The 18,201-nt window shown below is 44.8% G+C and overlaps 1 protein-coding gene and 1 long non-coding RNA gene across 2 annotated transcripts in view; one reads left to right on the top strand and one right to left on the bottom strand.

Moving 5' to 3' along the window:
• Positions 1–753: 753 nt before the first annotated feature.
• The window catches only part of SERPINB5 (serpin family B member 5), a 24,001-nt gene continuing 6,553 nt past the window's right edge, over positions 754–18,201 (top strand). Inside the window, exons 1-4 of the mRNA XM_077777616.1 lie at positions 754–881; positions 8,660–8,834; positions 12,393–12,530; positions 15,230–15,347. Of these exons, the coding sequence (XP_077633742.1) occupies positions 8,667–8,834; positions 12,393–12,530; positions 15,230–15,347 (424 nt within the window). The 5' untranslated portion in view covers positions 754–881; positions 8,660–8,666. The remainder of the gene's footprint in view (positions 882–8,659; positions 8,835–12,392; positions 12,531–15,229; positions 15,348–18,201) is intronic.
• On the bottom strand, positions 1,715–10,274 carry LOC144242629 (uncharacterized). Its single transcript, XR_013338400.1, has 2 exons — positions 10,218–10,274; positions 1,715–2,711 (listed from the first exon to the last, which is right to left on the bottom strand). It is a non-coding gene; the product is annotated as an uncharacterized LOC144242629 (long non-coding RNA).

The raw sequence follows: 18,201 nt of genomic DNA, 5'->3' as shown, positions 1-18,201 counted from the left end.
CATCGCTAAGGTTCTCTATATCTTTATCATTAAGATTCTTGTAGTCGGAAAAGACTGTACAATAAATAGATGCTAAGGGTAAATGAACCATAGGGAATCTTAGGTGAGCACAGTGGAGAAACAAATGGCTGAGTCTCAGGTACTTTCCAGAGAACAGATTTGATAGGATGGGTGTAGGTCCCACTGAAAGAAGGAGCCGCAGGAAGGCAGGAAATCTGGAATGTGCAATGAGTAGGCTCCGCAGAGAGCAAAGCTGCGTAATCTTAATCATTGGGAACTTCATCAAGCATTTTCTATCAACTTGGTATTACATACTTTGCTAAGCATTCTTTGCTTAATTCCTATGCCTTCTTCTTTTGTGATCGCCGTCCTGTTTAATAGGGAGCACCTCTTTGGCATCTAGCAGAATGAGCTACCCCCGTTTACGTGGAAAGGTGGAGGCTAGGGAGCTTTTCGGGCGCCACCCTATTTGAGAACATGAATCATTACGACTGTCACCTATTCCTTTACTTCATATCATATTTCACCTTCTGGTCCCACGTGGCTTACCAGGCCTGCCCTTATGAATGTATGTACGTATTTAGCCCGAGGCAGGATCCACCAAAGCCCTTCCTGCCCCAGCATGTCGGAGGCCTTTGGAGGCTGTGCAGACAACAGCAACTTCAGCCTGAATCATTTTCTTTTCAATCATAGACCAGCTGCCAAGAGGCGTGAGTAAGAGCCGGAGTGCAGGCTGGGAGTGGTCACAGAGGGAGTGGTACCCGCTCGGGGAGCCAGCCCTGCCTCTGCCCCACGGAGGGTTGCTCCTACATCAAGGTCTTTGGGAGGCTCTTGTGTTCCTTTCCCCTGCTGTGCATTTTCCAGGATAACTGTGACTTCAGGTGAGCAAAGCGCGGGAGCAGGGCCAGCGGTTTCCCTTTTCAGGGAGATTCTTGAAACAAAATAATTATTTGCGCAGATTCAAGGTGGTGAGGCCGGTCGCCATGATGGTTATTGTCAAGGTTAGGCTGTGGGCTGTAGGGCTGCCACAGGGGCAGCACTTTGAGCTCTTGGTGCTTTGGGAACCAGGAATGCCAGGTAGGGAGCAAAATCGCTGAGTGGGATGAAGTCTGAATGTGAAGATGGAACGTGGCTAGGAGGTTTGGGGGGTGGTGGTGGTGGGGCAGCGCAGCAGTGATTTCCGGAGGAGAAAGTATTTCTGAGGATATTTTCAGCCGTGCCTGGGAATTCAGAATGAATTTTGTAACACTAGTTTCAGGAAGGGTGAGGTGCTGAAAACCTGGAGAGACTGCGAAGACGTTTGAGAGTCTGGCTCACCTTCCTGGTTGGATGAGCGTTTAGTTCTTTTTGGCATTTTAAAGCGTCCAGTCACTGTTCACTTACTAGCAACCACGTTCTTCTGGGCGGAGAGTATTCTGTCTCCCTATTTCAGGGTTTCAGGACAGTTGTAACAGTTTACATATTTCAAGTATGTGTTCTTCCTTTTTTTAAAAAAAAATATTTATTTTTGAGAGAGAGAGCATGTGCCTGTGAAAGCAGAGGAGGGCCAGAGAGAGAAGGAAAGAGAGAATCCCAAGTAGGCTCAATGCCCAGCACAGAGCCTGACATTGGGCTCGAACCCACGGATCATGAGATCATGACCTGANCCTCCAATGTAAGTTCTTGGGCAACTTTTCAAACGGGCCAGTTCATGGTTTGTTCCTGATAGACACTATGGTTTTTACGGCTTTATTTAAGTGTATCATACTAAAGATCAATTTAAGAAACTGGGCTGTTCGGCTGGCTTGTAATCAGATTACACAGAGATCTGCAGAGCTGAGGGGTTTAGCCACACTGTGGCTCAGCCCTTTACTTGTGGATGACGAGTGGAGGTTCAGAGCTGAAGTGGTGTCCAAAGTCACAAGGCTTCTAAGTAGGGAGATGAAATAGAATGCAGGCCTTCAAACTCACAGCTTGTGGACTTTTCCACGACTCCACAGGTACCCTTAACTTTTCACCCCTACGTCACCAAAGAGGTTTTGAATAGAATCTGGTGTGTCCCAAATCTCAGTCCCCACCAGTATTTGCAAGAGTTGGATGGGTTCCTTGATGGGTGGAGAGATGGAAGCCTGCCTGAAGAAAGGCATTCTTCGGATGACTCAGCAGTATATTTCTTTCCTTCCCTAATCCCTTCAATTCTGCCACTTTGATCCCTCTGCTTGACTTTGAAGGTATGCCGTCGGTGCAATTTTGGTCATTCTGGTGCAGCAAGCCTGACTCTAGTTTACTGTTAGGCAGCAGTGGGAAGGCTCGGCGGTCAAGATCAGCCTTCTCAACAGAGTATCTGAGCAGGGCAGGGGCTCCCCGCCATTGGCAATGAAGCCATCGACCTTATTACTAAAGCTGCGTTATCCCTTCCTGCTGACAAAGCACTTTTCACACACACCTACTCATTTCCTGACTTTATTTAATCCTCATGATATTCTTTCACACTGCAGAAACTGCAAGATCTCCTATTTTCTTAATCCGGCTCTGACTTTTTCTTCTCGTGAATGCAGACAGCAGAGATTGGGTTTTTAGGCGTTCTCCACTGCAGTTATTACAGGCAAGGTTTGTCAAGATGTAGCCTAGGGACTGGCTATCCCAAATACTTAAGAGTTTTTTTTGTTGTTGTTGTTCACCACATTTTTCTTCATCTGTAAACTGAGGCAGGCTAGACTAAATGATTTCACCTGACAAAGTGAAAAGTTAGTTGTTAAGGATTGAAAAAGCTATGTACATTGCCGTGTGTGTGCGTGTGTACTTATGCAGAGCAGAATGGATCTGTTGGTAGAGTGAACTTATCTTGTTCAAATACAGCATGTTTGAGAGGGAAAGGGGTGCTCTTGCTAATGTTAGGACAACACAGATAAATCAGGACTGTCTCAGGCAAAATGGGGCATATGGTCGACCTGTCCATAAGGCCTTTATCTCATCCAGAATGATCTACAGATGAAAAGTTTAAGGACCATTGGCTTAGATGCATTAAAAACTTTAGGAATCTTGGGGTGCATGGGTGGCTCAGTCGGTTAAGTGTCTGACTTTGGCTCTGGTTGTGATCTCATGGTTTGTGGGTTCAAGCCCTACATCAGTCTCTGTGCTGACAGCTCAGAGCCCTGGAGCCTGCTTCGGATTCTGTCTCCATTGCTCTTTGCCCTTCCCCCACTCATCCTCACACTCTCTTTCTCTCTCTCGAAAATGAATAAACGTTAAAAAAAATTAAAAAAAAGAAACTTTAGGAATCGTTATGCAGGGGCCAGTGACCAGCTATAGGTCTAGAGAAGTGAGCGCAGTGACCCTGCTTACATCCTAGAACATGTGCCTCTTCTCATTTGGGACTTACTTGCGCTCTCAGAATTGGGTCCGTTCTCTGTGGCACACATTTTGCATGACTAACTCCAACTTAGACTTTAGGACTCACCTTTGGTGGGACTTAGTTGGATGGAACTGATTCTGAGGAGACCTCACTAAGATTTTTCTGTGAGTGAGCTGTCTCCCCCAAAGTACTTGTGCCCCATCCAAACGCTGACCGCACCATCACACGTGTCATGCCACATGACAGCTCCTCAGAGGCAGGAACCAAGTGTGTGTTCACCTGTGGCTCCTTAGTGTCTAGCTCGGTGCCTGACACACATTAGGTACTCAGTTCATACTTATTAAATGGGGGCAATATCAAATGAATGACTTACACTGTAAATAGCAGAAAGAGAACAGGAACTTCCTTGAAAATGGGAAAACAAAGTTTTTTGTTGATTTAAAAAAATATGCAAAGTCTTTTGGTATCTCAAAAGAGGGTAATTCAGCCCTTGTAGAATTTTTGGAACTCCATAGGCCTGCGAGAGAACACATACCAGCAGAGGCACAATTACAGAGAAGGTAGGTGATGAGGTGTGGTCGGAAGTAACCGGCTGGCAGCTGGTGGAAATGAAAGTCCGGTTTTGCCACTTTCACCTCCCTGTGTGGGTGGCCCGGGACAGTCACTTCATCTCTGCCCACTCCCCTTTCCTCACTGTGACATGAAGAGGAGGAGCCAGACTAGATCCTTTCCAACATCCAGCCCCACGTTAAAGGTTTGTGATTTTAGGATATAACACAAACAACGGAGAACCTCGCAATAAATTCTTACAACTTTTTGTTTGTTGCATTTGTATTTATGACTTAAATTTCCATCTCACTTTTCTCTGGTTAAAGCAAAAGTGCCTTTTAAACATTTAAGTGACTACAAGATGTAATGTTTCCTACGTTGGAGCTGTAATGGAAATTCTCCTTTTTGTTATAATTGTCAGAAGGTTTTCATGAAAATGACAGAAGTTCTCTCTGTGACCAAGTGAAAAGTAAAACAAAAAAATTGCAGTGATTTTAGCACTCTGAACACAGGTCATTAGACACGTACTTTTATCATGCAGGACTTGCTAACCTCTACTCCTGAACCCATACTTTTTATAGCATTAGCTGTGCAAAATGGTCCGTGTAAGACCTGATGCATTTTCCTGGGCTTGTATTGGTAAATTGCTGGGATTTGTTTGCACGTTTTGTCTTACAGCACAGTGAGGTGGCAAACGGCTGTGGCCAAAGTCATCCCTTGGAACTACAGCAGACCAGATCGGCCTTAAGCGTTTTTATGTCTGCTGGTACTAATCACCAAGCAGGTGATCAGATTTACCATGCACTATCTGATGGATTGCTTGCTTGGTGATTGTTTGCCTCTACAACAATTTTCGCGTACACACATTTTCTGCCTCCTTCGTCAAGCATCAAACAATGTTGCGTTCTCTAGGACCTCAGATATTAAGGCTGTATGACCTTCCCCAGGGCGTGGGAAAATTTTCTGAGAAGGAGCTAGTCAGCACACAGATAAGAAGGCACACCTATTTGGACTCATACACTGAGGACTTTCATGCAAAGGAACAGACTCTTGAAAGGGAGGGTCTGCCCCTTTGGGAAAGCCTCCGCTGTTAGACCTGTACTGATTTACATTTTTCCATCAGGGACTGGAAATCTAAGCCTTGAATTGCAACACGGCGTTAATTATATTGTGTAATCAACTGTACTAAAAACCACCATCATCTTGTACTTGCATAGAACCATTTAGACTAAATTTATCTTCAAATGCTATAAAGGGTGAATGAATAGTGTTTCATTTGAACAATATGGTAAAATGAACATTTCCTTACCCTTTCATCCACTTCTAGACGTTTGCAGTCAAAATTCCCTTAACAGATTACTCTAAGGCCTTAAATACACAGAGGAGATCACACTTTAAAAGTAAAGTTTGTTATCGATTATGCAAAATTATTCTAATTTCTCTTCTTGGAGGGTAGGAAATACATGCTGGGAAGAACTACCGGTGTTTGTTCAAGCAGAGTTCATATGTTTTCATATTATTATTAACGTGATTAGGCTTCAAGTTGTAAAAGCTTTGAGAAGTTTGCAATAACTTGGGTTTTAGGCTTCTCTCTTGGTGAAGAAATAGCTCACTTAGGCATCTCTTTTTGATGGAGAAATGACTCATGTTGAATTTTAGTTGTTGATGAGCTCAGCACCATCATTGTTAAATTTGCTGCTGGAGAAAGCCAGACTTCATGTTCTGAGAGTCTGTTATGTGAATTCTCCACACCTTTTGTAGAGTTTTTAAAAAATTTCCTCCTGGTGGATGTACTGGTCAAAACACCCTGCATGCTTCCATTTCTGTCTCGTTTCCCTCCATACACCTGATGTTGAGCTACTTTGCCTGGGAGGGCACTGTCATCTGGAGCAGATCCCACTCCAGGGAGAGGAGAAGGTCTGGGGCCCCAAAGAAATGTAAGATTTAAGGTTATCTTGTAGTAGGTTTTTGGAACACGGACCTAAGTTCACTTAACTGTTCTTATTGGGGACATAAAACAAAGGACGAAGAAGTCATTGGAGATGACCAGCAAGCATGAATGGGTCAACAAAACATTTTTTTTTTTTGCTTATGAATTTGCTTTTACAGACTCTAAGATACATTATAATCTTCTTGAATCCATCCTACATCCAAGCCACATGTCCCATAAAAGGCAGATTCTGAAAACCAATTTCAAGAGCAGGGGTCCCTTCCTTGGTCTTCTTCTCCCATCTTTGAATTTTGAACTTGTGTTCAGGCATAAGGTACACAAGTGAGATCCTATCCATGCATTGACTCTAACACCTGTTTAGGTCCTGGTGGAAGGAAGCCCTCTGTCTTGAGTCATGATAGTTTGATGCCAGGGAGCAGGTCCTCTCAGAAATCTTCCAATGTCAAGTTTGCTCTTTGTGTCTCTGTGTGTGGCCGCACAGTGCCCAATGGCTTTGGGAGATGCTTCAAGACTTGGCCTGTGCATTATCTGCCAGGGATAGTAATATCCTTCTAGGTCCCTTAGAAAATCCTGTCCTGGCTTAGGCAGAGGCTGAACAGTCCATGCAGCTCAGCTCTGGTCAAGAAAGGATTGTCCCTGCCTCTTTCAGTTAGGTGCCTTCAGGCTTGATCAGTAATGACTGGATTGAACAGCTAGGTAGACCATAGGCAGACCGTTTCTTAGAATAGCAGTTCTCAAACTTTGCAATTTCAAGATGCCTTTAAGCTCTTAAAAATTACCGAGGATCCCAAAGAGTTCTTTTTCTTTTTAAATGCTAATTATATCTATCGGTACTTACCGAATTCAAAATTAAAACTGGAGAAATTTTGAAATATTTACTTACTCATTTATTAAAAATAACAGTAATATAACCATTACCTATTAACACGAATAACCTATTTTTATGAAAAACAATTGTTTTCTAAAGGAAAAGGGGTGAGGCGGAAGAGTGACATTGTTTCTTCATTTCTTCAAATCGCTTTAACATTTGGTTTGATAAAAGACACATCACACAGACTTTGGAAAACTCTGCTGCGTATTTGTGACAGATTGACAATGGAAAGAAACAATATCTAAAAATTATGATGAAATTAAGACAATTATTTAATCTCTGTGCACAATAAGGGGCTCGACCTCACGACCCCCGAGATCAAGAGCCGCATGCTCCACCGACTGAGCCAGCCAGCTGCTCCTGAAAGTGGTTTTGACCTCACAGACCCACTGAAAGGGTCTTCGGAACTGCCAGGGGCCTCCGGACATCATTTAGAGAATAAGAATCCTCAGACAGGACTAGGTGCCCACTCGCCATTGTCTCCACTTCCCCAGGCCCCATATTTTTAGCTGAAATCATTTTCAAATATTGAATATTTGAAATATTTAGCCCATATTATTTGTTACACTGCTCACATGGCACGGGAGCTGCACATTCCACTTGTCTACATATCTGCCTGCAGAGATTGCAGACTCAGAGGAGGAGGGACTCTGTTGATCCTTATAACCTTTTGTGTAGTGTCTTCCACACTGTAGGTGTGGTACTCACAACAAAAACATTAATAGCTGCATTTGTTGACTACTGCTGTGTTCTGGGTGCCCCCGAAGTATGACTGACTGTATGAGTCTCCTAGAGCGGTTACAACACAGTACCACAAATTGCGTGGCTTAAAACACTAGAAATGTATTCTCCCAGGCTGGAGAGGCCCGAAATCAAGGTATCGTCAGGGCCCTGCTCTCTCTACAAGCCGTGGGGGAGAGTCTGTTCCATGCTTTTCTCTTAGCTTCTGGTGTTGCCAGTGATCTTTGGTGTTCCTTGGCTTCTAGAAGCATCCGTTCACTCCCTACCTCTGTTGTCATGTGGCCTTCTTCCTGGTCTTCACACCATCTTCTCTTTGTGCATGTCTGTCTCCAGTCCTTTCTCCTGCTTTTACAAGGATCTCGGTCATATTGGATTAGGACCGCCCTAATGACCTCAACTTGGTTAAATCTACAAAGATCTTATTTCCAAATAAGATCACATTCGTAGGTACCCAGGAGTGGGACTTCAACGTATCTTTTTGGGGGACACAATTCAACCCATAACCCACAACACTTACTAAATATTAAATTGAACCATACAAACTGCTATGATTTGACTGCTTTTCATCTGAAAAAAATGTCAATTTTGTATGGTTTAACCTAAATCTTAATTGAAAAAAAATGGGTAAATAAAACCGACTGAGTTTTAAATTTATTTTAGAGGGAGAGAGAGAGAGAGAGAGAGAGCGAGCTTGAGTGCGGGCACGTATGCAAGCCAGTGGGGGAGGGGCAGAGAGCGATGGGGACAGAGGATCTGAAGCAGGCTCTGTACTGACAGCAGAGATCCCAATGTGGAGCGCGAACTCACAAACTGTGAGATCATGACCCGAACCAAAGTTGGATGCTCAACCGACTGACCCACCCAGGGTCCCCTAAAACCAACTGATTTTGATCAGTGCTGTCAAATGTTCTGTCTACTTGCTGAGCAAGAGGTGTGACTCCTGAGAATGGCCTCTGGGGCTGAGTAGGCCTGAATTTGGAGACTCTGGGCAGAGCTGGACACACAGAGGATCTCATGTACTTACTCAGACTTTAGGACATTTTCCCAGAGGTTTTTTCACCATAAGCTTTTAAAATTGCATTTACTCAAAGTTCCTTCCTCTCTTCTACCCACGACCATTACTCTGACTAGAATTCAGCTGCATTGGCAGAATGCAGTGGAGAACACCTTAAAGACACTTTAGAAATAACCTCAGCCTTGTGCTTTGCTCCAGGCCCACAATGGACGCTCTACAACTGGCAAATTCAGCTTTTGCAGTTGACCTGTTCAAACAACTGTGTGAAAAGGAGCCAGCGGGCAATGTCCTCTTCTCCCCGATCTGTCTCTCCACCTCTCTGTCACTTGCTCAAGTAGGCACCAAAGGTGACACAGCAAATGAAATTGGACAGGTAAGCTCCCTACCTTGTTTCTGCTTTGGGTGGGAACAGACTGATCAGAACACAAAGACAGCGCCCAGGGAAAATGAATGGGGGCTCTTGGAGAAAATTACTCAGGATTGAGAATTATGCCATTTCCCTCACCATCTTAATCTATTTTAAATTTTTAAAAAATGTTTATTTATTTTTGAGAGGGAGAAAGACAGAGCACGAGCAGGGGAGGGACAAAGAGACACGGAGACACAGATCCGGAAGCAGGTTCCAGGCTCTGAACTGTCAGCACACAGCCCAACACGGGACTCGAACTCACAAACCGCGAGATTGTGACCTGAGCCAAAGTCGGACACTTAACCGACTGAGCCACCCAGGCGCCCCTTAATCTATCCTTAAATGTGAAAATTCATTAATCTGTCCTGCAACCCACACTTACAAGTACTATGTTGTAATGGACAACCTGGGGACCTGCTTGCTAGGCAATCACAATATTTATACTAACAAGTGGCCTTTGGTGAGTCTACCTGTTACATTGTAAGAATCAATCAAGATGGTGTTTGCTAAACATGCCACTGCAGATACCCTGTCTAAGGGGTGAAATATATTTATGGCATCATGCTTTATTTTAAGATGCAGACTCAACTGCATTCTACTCTTTGATATATTCTACCCATAATATATCCATATTAGATAAATAGATCTACCCTTATGTTGGAATAGAAATCACTTAAAAACTTGTTTCTGCCTTCAAGTAACAAGGATAAAAATTAGAAGATGGGTTGTGCTTCCTTAGGTTTCAGAATACTCCTTGGGACTTGAGTATCCTATTTGAGAAGAATGAACTAAATTGATGTCCCCCTATCTCCCCCGTATATGTATATAGTTATATGTATATGTGTGTGGTGTATTTTTTTTTTTTTTGAGTCTCTTTCTGGCTATGGTTGACTACCTAGCTTTGTAAAATTCTTAGACCTTCAAATGAGGTGATCTTCCATATTGCTACATTTTCTATGCTCACTCACCTTTATTTTAGTTTATCTATCAACTCACAAGCATTTGAAATAAAGGGACACCTTCTTATATCCATAAATCCCTGCAAAGTGTAACCCACAAAATATTATTTGGGTCAGGATGAAGAATTTACACTTGAAATTGAGTGGGGCTTGGAAAAGAAGCCTCGATTGTGGGAAGAAGAGCTGTCTCTTCTCTGTCCTTGACTACCCCACCCCTCAATTCCTACCCCATTTCGCCTTCCTCATTTCCCACGAGAGAAGGGATGGTCAAGAGACCTTCCCGGTGGTGGGTCTGCTCTCAGTAATAATAATAAAGCTCTTTTCAGTACCTGCAATTGGTCCCCTGGCAATGGTTACCAGGGTTCTTTAATTTTTTTTATCTTTTTACCTGTCATTAGGCATGAGAGCTACGTGCTCCCTTGGACCAGCCAGTGTGACGCTGCAGTGCTGAGGATTTGAGAGTCTTGGGCACAATGTGCCCATTTAGTGACATTACCTGGGGTGTGGCATCAAAGCAGTTATTATGACTCAGGAGTCAGGAGAGAATCACCTTATGCTGACATCATGTCTTAGGGCACCATGAAACACAAGAGCCGTTGGGCTATTGGTTGGAATGAAAGCAAAGTTAGGAACAAAATAGAAGGGGCCTCTTCTAGAAGATAGAATCGTAGGGTTTTTTTTTATGTTTTTTAAATTTATTTCTGAGAAAGAGAGAGAGAGAGAGAAAGAGAGAGGGAGAGAGGCAGCGTGAGCAGGGGAGGGTCAGAGAGAGAGGGAGACACAGAATTGGAAGCAGGGTCCAGGCTCTGAGCTGTCAGCATAGAGCCCGACGCGGGGCTCAAACCCACGGACCGCGAGATCATGACCTGAGCTGAAGTCAGAGGGTTAACCGACTGAGCCTCCCAGGTGCCCCAGCCTCATAGTTTTAAGCGGCTTAGAATATAACTATAAGAATAACTACTAACTGATGAGGGAAACAAAGGCAAGAGACATGTAGCTTAAATTAAATTTCCTTACAGCTTGTGGCCCATGGAACGTGGGCGTGAAACATGCAGAGTGTGACCTTCCTCAGAGACTCCTGGCTGCCTTAGTGTCTTAATGTTTATGTGCCATTGAAAACTAAAAGTAACCTCATCTCAATGGCAGCTAGCCCCACAAGGTCCTGAGAGCCTTGCTTCACAATTCCTTAGAAACTTACTTTATCTCTCTCCTCCCTCCCTCTAAATTTAAAAGTATACGATCAGTCACTCCTCACAACCCCAGTGCAGCAATTTCTGCCCACGGGTCCTGTCCCCGTGCTTATTAAAATGACCTGTTTGCACCAGAAACGTCTCAAGAATTCTTGGCCGTTTGCTTACAAACCCCACTTCATAATTTCGTCGTTAATGTCTCAACTCCATATGATGTTTTAGATGTTTTCTATATAATGTCGGCAGTGATCATAACAGCTCAGAAAAGTAGGTATTCTCAGTCCATTTTACAGAGGGGAAAGGGAGGCTCTGCAGAGCTGGGCAAGATTGCGTCCCTGGTGGGTACGGGCTGGGATTCGAAGGCGAGGCTGGCTGGCTGTAGCCCACCGGGGCTGCCCACCATTTGCGACAGCCGCCTACCACCAGTGATGCATCGGCTCATGGCTGGAGCGACTGCTGGGGCCAGAGAGACCCTGGCTAGAGACCCCTCTATCCCTGAATCTGTTATCTGCCTAATGATTGTCTCTCTTGATACTAATCTCTCTTTTCTTGTGTCTAAATTAGAGAGGAAGGGGCACATGGGTGGCTCAGTCGCTTGAGTGTCTGACTCCTGATTTCCGCTCAGGTCATGATCTTGCAGTTTGTGGGTTCGAGCCCCATGTAGGACTCTGCCCTGACAGCGCAGAGCCTGCTTGGGATTCTCTTTCTCCCCCTCTCTCTCTCTCTCAAAAATAAATAAATATTAAAAAAGTAACAAATATTTTGGATAGAAATTGTACCCCTGCCTCACTCATTCTCATGTTTAGAAAGCCCTTGCTCTGAGCACGAGACGCATCATTTTGAAGAAAGGGCAAAATTCCCCCCACAGTGGAGTAAAGAGAAGAGTATCGTTAGGGCAGTGTTTCTCACCTGGGGACGGTCCTCTCCCTGTCACCTAGGGACATTGGCCAGGCCTGGAGACAGTTTTGGTTGTCACAAATGGGGGAAGAGGTGCTACTGGCACCTAGTTGGCCAGAAATGCTGCTAAGCATCCTGCAATACCCAGGACTGCACCCCCCCAAGGTTACCCAGGACTGCACCCCGCACCTACCCCCCAAGGTTACCCAGGACTGCACCCCGCACCTACCCCCCAAGGTTACCCAGGACTGCACCCCGCACCTACCCCCCAAGGTTACCCAGGACTGCACCCCGCACCTACCCCCCAAGGTTGCCCAGCCCCGATGTCAGTGATACTCAGGTTGAGAAGCCTTGCTTTAGGAGGACGGTTGAGCAGGGAGGTTCGGAGCCCCCGAGGCAGCTGACAGTGGTCCTGTACCCACTAGAGTGGGAAGAGGCAATGCTTGGTGGGTAATGGGTTGTTTTTCTCTTTACAGGTCCTTCATTTTGAAAATATCAAAGATGTCCCCTTTGGATTTCAAACAGTAACATCGGATGTAAACAAACTCAGTTCCTTTTATTCCCTGAAACTGATCAAACGGCTCTACGTGGACAAGTCTCTGAATCCTTCTACAGTAAGTGGGTTAAAGCAATTTGCACATTTCAACTTTTTACCGGGAGTGGCACTTTTCACGCGGTTACACCCGCCACGTTGTTTTCAGTGAAATCCACTTCTAAGATGCTCATTTGTGATTTCAGGCTTATTAAAATAAATCAGTCTTAGTGGGGAGTGTGGGGGTCTCCTGATCAGATGGGGGGCACCAAATGTGGGGTGACCCAATCAGACGGAGGCTGGCCTGGGAGGGAGGTGAAAATTCATGGAGGCAGAACAAAGGAGATAGAAGTTGATTGATACACTGTAGGCAGGACAGCAACGGAGAGACAGTGTTGGGGGGCTTACTTAAGGGGGTAGGTGAGGGGGTCCAAAAATGTATGGAATTTTCCTTTTTTTGATACCTGTGTGCTGGTGTAGGTAAGCCATTGAGTCAGCTAGGGCTTGTGGATATTTTGAGGCGGGTTTTTAAACAGCAGAGCAAATGGCCTGGATGGACTTTTTAAGTTCTCTTTAAAGTTCCCCACTTCATTTGTTTATGCACACAGTATTCTCCTGATGTTCCTCAAATCAATGAGAAAAATGAATTAACGGTTTTCATCAGTCACAAATTGGTTTTGTTTGTTTTACTTGGCTGGTCGTGTGGGTATCTATACAAGGTAGCTCTAGGTATTTAATTTCAGCTATTTCTTGAAGGAATCGTATAAAGTATACAGCAGTATCCTTAAATTTGATCCCAGAGTAGATCATAATATTTTTAAAGTCTGTATTTGAAACATGTAGCCAGCATCCTGGACTACTACGTAAACCTTCCTTCTCTACTTTAGTAGTAAAGACTTGATTCAGTTTGTGATTGCCTGGTCGAAATTACAAGCTTTCCAAATCTAAAAGGTAGACTGCCAGTTAAATATTTTAGCATACTTTTACTAATATCTAAAGTAGCTGTTTTTCTGGTTGAGATCTTTTGAGGACATGCATCACGAGATAATTGTTGTAACTTTATTCTTTTAAAGAATTTAATGTTTATTCATTTTTGAGGGAGAGAGAGAGAGACAGAGCGTGAATGAAAGAGGGGCAGAGAGACAGGGAGACACAGCGAGACACAGAATCTGAGGCAGGCTCCAGGCTGTGAGCTGTCAGCACAGAGCCTGACACAGGGCTTGAACTTGTGAACCTTGGGATCATGACCTGAGCTGAAATCGGATGCTTAACCGACGGAGCCACCCACACGCCCATGTTGTAACTTTTTTCTTACTTGAAGACGTATATACACAGCCTTATTTTTTTTTTTTCCAACACTCACCTAGAGAATTAAAAAAAAAAAAATACTGAGATGTGAGCTGGGGTCTGAGCATGGAAACATTTTTGAAAGCTCCTTAGGTGGTCCTTAAGGAGATACTGAATACCTTTTGTGCCAGCGGTGAGGACTGTGGAGGTGTCTTAATTCAGTGAGGCTCTGATGCTCTGGGGCGCCCCGTTCTCTCAGTCAATGGCAACACGCAGTCCCAAGGCTGGGCTACAGCTCACAGGTACAAAGTGGCTGAGGCTGTCTGCTCGGAAGAAATTCAGGGGGTCCTCTGTGCTTAGGACGTTTAATCAGATATGTTTCATTTGGTTGAACTTCCATTCAACATCTTGAATTATTTCAACCACACTTGGAGTTGAAAGAACTTTTTTAAAAGACTGTTTAAAGAAAGTTTTAAAGTGTAAAAAATGTTCAAGTGGATATCACTTGCAATGTACCAGTAACAGAACAAACAAGGGGGGGGGGGCTCACTTGCCTCAGAACTACTAGTGTGTTTGTGAAAAGTGCAAATTCCTGACTTCAGGTCACTCAATAGGGATGGGACTTGGGGTTTTGCATTTTTACCAGGCATATGCAACAGAATCCCCACCACGTTCTCTACAGGGCTGGGTTTCAAACTTAAATGTGGGAAGAATAACAGGGGGCGGAGGGGGGATCTTGTTAAAATGCATGTTCTGAGAGTCTGCATTTCTTTTTTTCAAAAAATTTTAAATGTTTACTTATTTTTGAGAGAGAGAGACAGAGCGCCAGAGGGAGGAGGGGCAGAGAGAGAGGGAGACACAGAATCTGAAGCAGGCTCCAGGCTCCTAGCTGTCAGCACAGAGCCCCATGCGGGGCTCAAACACTTGAGATCATGACCTGAGCCAAAGTTGGATGTTTAATTGACTGAGCTACCCATGTGCCCCAAGAATCTGCATTTTAGTAAGATTCCAGATGATACGGGGCTCTTGGTCCTTGAACCATACTTTCAGTGGCAAGAAATCTCTAGCGTCTGTGAATTTCAGTGCCTAGGAGTTTTCTGCTCACAGAGTTCTCTTTTCTGTACATTTCTTCTGTTCTAAGATATATCGATACATAAGTATAAAATATACATTTGAATTATTTCCAAGTTAGAATTCATATTATAATTGTTGTGGCATAATGTTTCTTTCTTTCCTCCAAAGCTGCTGCTACATTGAGAGAGGCAGTTAATAATAGGTAATTGTCTTAGAACTGGAGAAATGAAACACTTTATAAGAAGCACATTCATTGATTTCCACATGAAGTTTCCATGTACAGTGTTTACAGATTTTGAAAGGGTACTCACCCACCTGGATATTTTCCAAACCCTAATTTCGTTGGCATTGTGGGAGGACGCAGTGGTTTGACTACGGACTTTAGATGTTTTGTGATTTTATGAGCTGAATGTTTTTCAGGAGTTTGTCAGCTCTACGAAGAGACCCTATGCAAAGGAAATGGAAACCGTTGACTTCAAAGAGAAATTGGAGGAAACGAAAGGTCAGATCAACCAGTCCATCAAGGATCTCACTGACGGCAAGTGTCTTTTACTTACTTAGACCCTGTCTTCTCTTGACTCTTTCTGCTAAGCATAAAACTGAACATCTGGAGGCTCCCTTGGGTGTTTTCAGGAGACAGGCTAAATTCTTGCCCTTCCAGACATTTCAACCACGGGATTGCTGGGCGTGCCCCACATCATCTGACGATGGCAGGAATCACCAGTCCTTCAGGGCCGGTCCACCTCGCTGTACTCCCCAGGGTGCTGATGGGGGGCCCCCGCTGGAGCCCCAGCCCTGTCTCTAACAGGCGGTGGCTTCAGGCAAGTCACCGGCCAGTTTCTCAGTCTGGAGGTGAAGGGCTTGGGCTTTAACTTAATCCCTGCGGCCACCTTCAGCTCAAAAATTCTACAGATTTGTTAAGGAAAAAAGGACAGAAGCTCCTAGGCAATCAAATACTTGTGCAGAAGGAACAAATCAAAGCAAACTGAGTAAGAACCTTGTGCTCAGATCCAGCTCCCCCAGTCGCCCTCTGCCCTCTGCTGGCCTCAGGGTCTCTTCCTCAGCATCTGGCTGGTCCCGCCCCTGGCTCAGTGCTGCCTTCCAGAACATGCCCTCCCCGCCACCCCCGTCCACTGTGAGTCCCTGTGAGTCCTCCTCCTCGCTCGACAGGAACAGGAGCTGAGCTGAGTGTGAGTCCCAGGCAGGGCCCTGCCTCCCTGCCGGGGGCGTGTTTGTGTTGTACAGGGTGGACTTGCTGGGACACAGCACCTGAGTGTGAAGGACTGACGGTGCAGACGGACCTTCCGGGTGCCGCCGCTGCAGTCCTGGGAGGGACACACTTCCGGGTAAGGGCGGCGGGAGACGCGCTTCCTGTGCGGGTGGCCAGAGGGTCCTTTCGCGGCACCGGCTCGGGAATGACCGCAGCCCACGCTGTGACGGCGGAGTGAGGACGTGGAGGGAGCCTGGGCCGCTCAAGACCTGGATTCAAATTCAGACACTGCCACTTCTTCTTTTTTTTTTTTTTTTTAACAAATAGTTTATTGTCAAGTTGGTTTCCACATAACACCCAGTGCTCATCCCCACAAGTGCCTCCTCCATGCTCATCACCTCCTTCCCCTTCCCCCGAACCCCATCTGCCTTCAGTTTTATTCGGCATTCAAGAGTCTCTCATGGTTTGCCTCCTTCCCTCTCCCCCACCATTTCCCCCCTTTTTCTCCCCCACGGTCCTCCCTTAAGTTCCTCCTAATCCTCCTAAACGTGCAAACATGTGATATTTGTCCTTCTCTGCCTGACTTATTTCGCTCAGCATAACACCCTCAAGGTCCATCCATGTTGCTACACATGGCCAGATTTCATTGTTTCTCATTGCCATGTAGTATTCCATGGTATAGATAAACCACATCTTCTTGATCCATTCATCTGTTGATGGACACTTAGGCTCTTTCCATGTTTTAGCTATTGTGGAGAGTGCTGCTATGAACATTGGGGTACATGTGCTCCTATGCATCAGCATTTCTGTATCCCTTGGGTAAATTCCTAGCAGTGCTATTGCTGGGTCATAGGGGAGTTCTATTGTTAGTTTCCTGAGGAACCTCCACACTGTTTTCCAGAGGGGCTGTACCAGTTTACATTCCCACCAACAGTGTAGGAGGGTGCCCGTTTCTCCACATCCTCGCCAGCATCTAGAGTTCTCTGATTTGCTCATTTTAGCCACTCTGACTGGCGTGAGGTGGTATCTCAGTGTGGTTTTGATTTGTATTTCCCTGATGAGGAGGGATGCTGAGCATCGTTTCATGTGTCTGTTGGCCATCTGGATGTCCTCTTTGGAGAAGTGTCTGTTCGTATCTTCTGCCCATTTCTTTACTGGGTTGTTTGTTTTTCGGGTGTGGAGTTTGGTGAGTTCCTTACAGATTTTGGATATTAACCCTTTGTCTGATATGTCATTTGCAACTATCTTTTCCCATTCTGTTGGTTGCCTATTAGTTTTGTGGATTGTTTCCTTTGCCGCAGGCACTGCCACTTTTAACTGAGTTACTTGGATAGGGAACCTCACTTTACTGAACTGTAAAATGGGGCATATGTTACCTCATTAAGTTTTACAGGGATGTTGTGAGGATCAAGCTAGATAACACAGACTAACAAATAATGTATAATAGTGAAGATAATATATGGCAGCCATAGCTATGCATGCCAATGCATGAATATACATACATATATGTCATTGAAACGACCTTCTTTGACTTCATATGTAAAGAAAAAACTGGTGTAAGTAACACGAGACTAAGCACAATTTAAAATTTTATAAACAAAAAGAGGCTCCATTTAAATCGCTGTGTAATTGCTTTGCTTCTAGAATTGCCATATAATTGTATTTTGTGCTACAAGGACCTTTAAAACTTCCTTACAAATTTCAAGTTTTTATGGCAGAAGGTAGCTTAGTGTAAAGTCCTCTGAGTTTAGAATCGGAAATGAGGTTTTAGTTGAAATGACCACCTACTAGCTCCCCTTCTTCTCTGGGCTTTAAGTTCTTTCCTTGGCATGATTACGGATTCAGCACATCATGTAACATTGGCAGGACTGAAAATGCAGGACCCCTTATTAAAAAAGGTATTAGGCGTTTTAAGGTGGTGACAGGGGCGCATCGAGCCAGTACGGGGCCCTGCACGCACACGGCCACAGGTCCACGGAGTGGGTCCTGAGCGGAGATGTGACAATCCGAGGGGTTAGGTCAATGAAATTCCCTCGCAAAACATGTCAGTACTATTCCAATGTGAGGACTTCGTTTTAGGAAGGCATTATCACTCCTGAACTGTGGTGGCTGGGGGGAGCTTGATCTCTGCAGTAATTACAGTGCTGACCTTGACACAAAGAAGTGTCTGGAACCATGTGAT

The sequence above is a fragment of the Crocuta crocuta genome, unplaced genomic scaffold (assembly GCF_008692635.1).
Source record: "Crocuta crocuta isolate KB4526 unplaced genomic scaffold, BGI_CrCroc_1.0 scaffold36, whole genome shotgun sequence".
Lineage (NCBI taxonomy): Eukaryota > Metazoa > Chordata > Mammalia > Carnivora > Hyaenidae > Crocuta > Crocuta crocuta.
The sequence above is the reverse complement of the archived record's forward strand: the minus strand, read 5'-3'. Positions and strand labels throughout refer to the sequence as shown.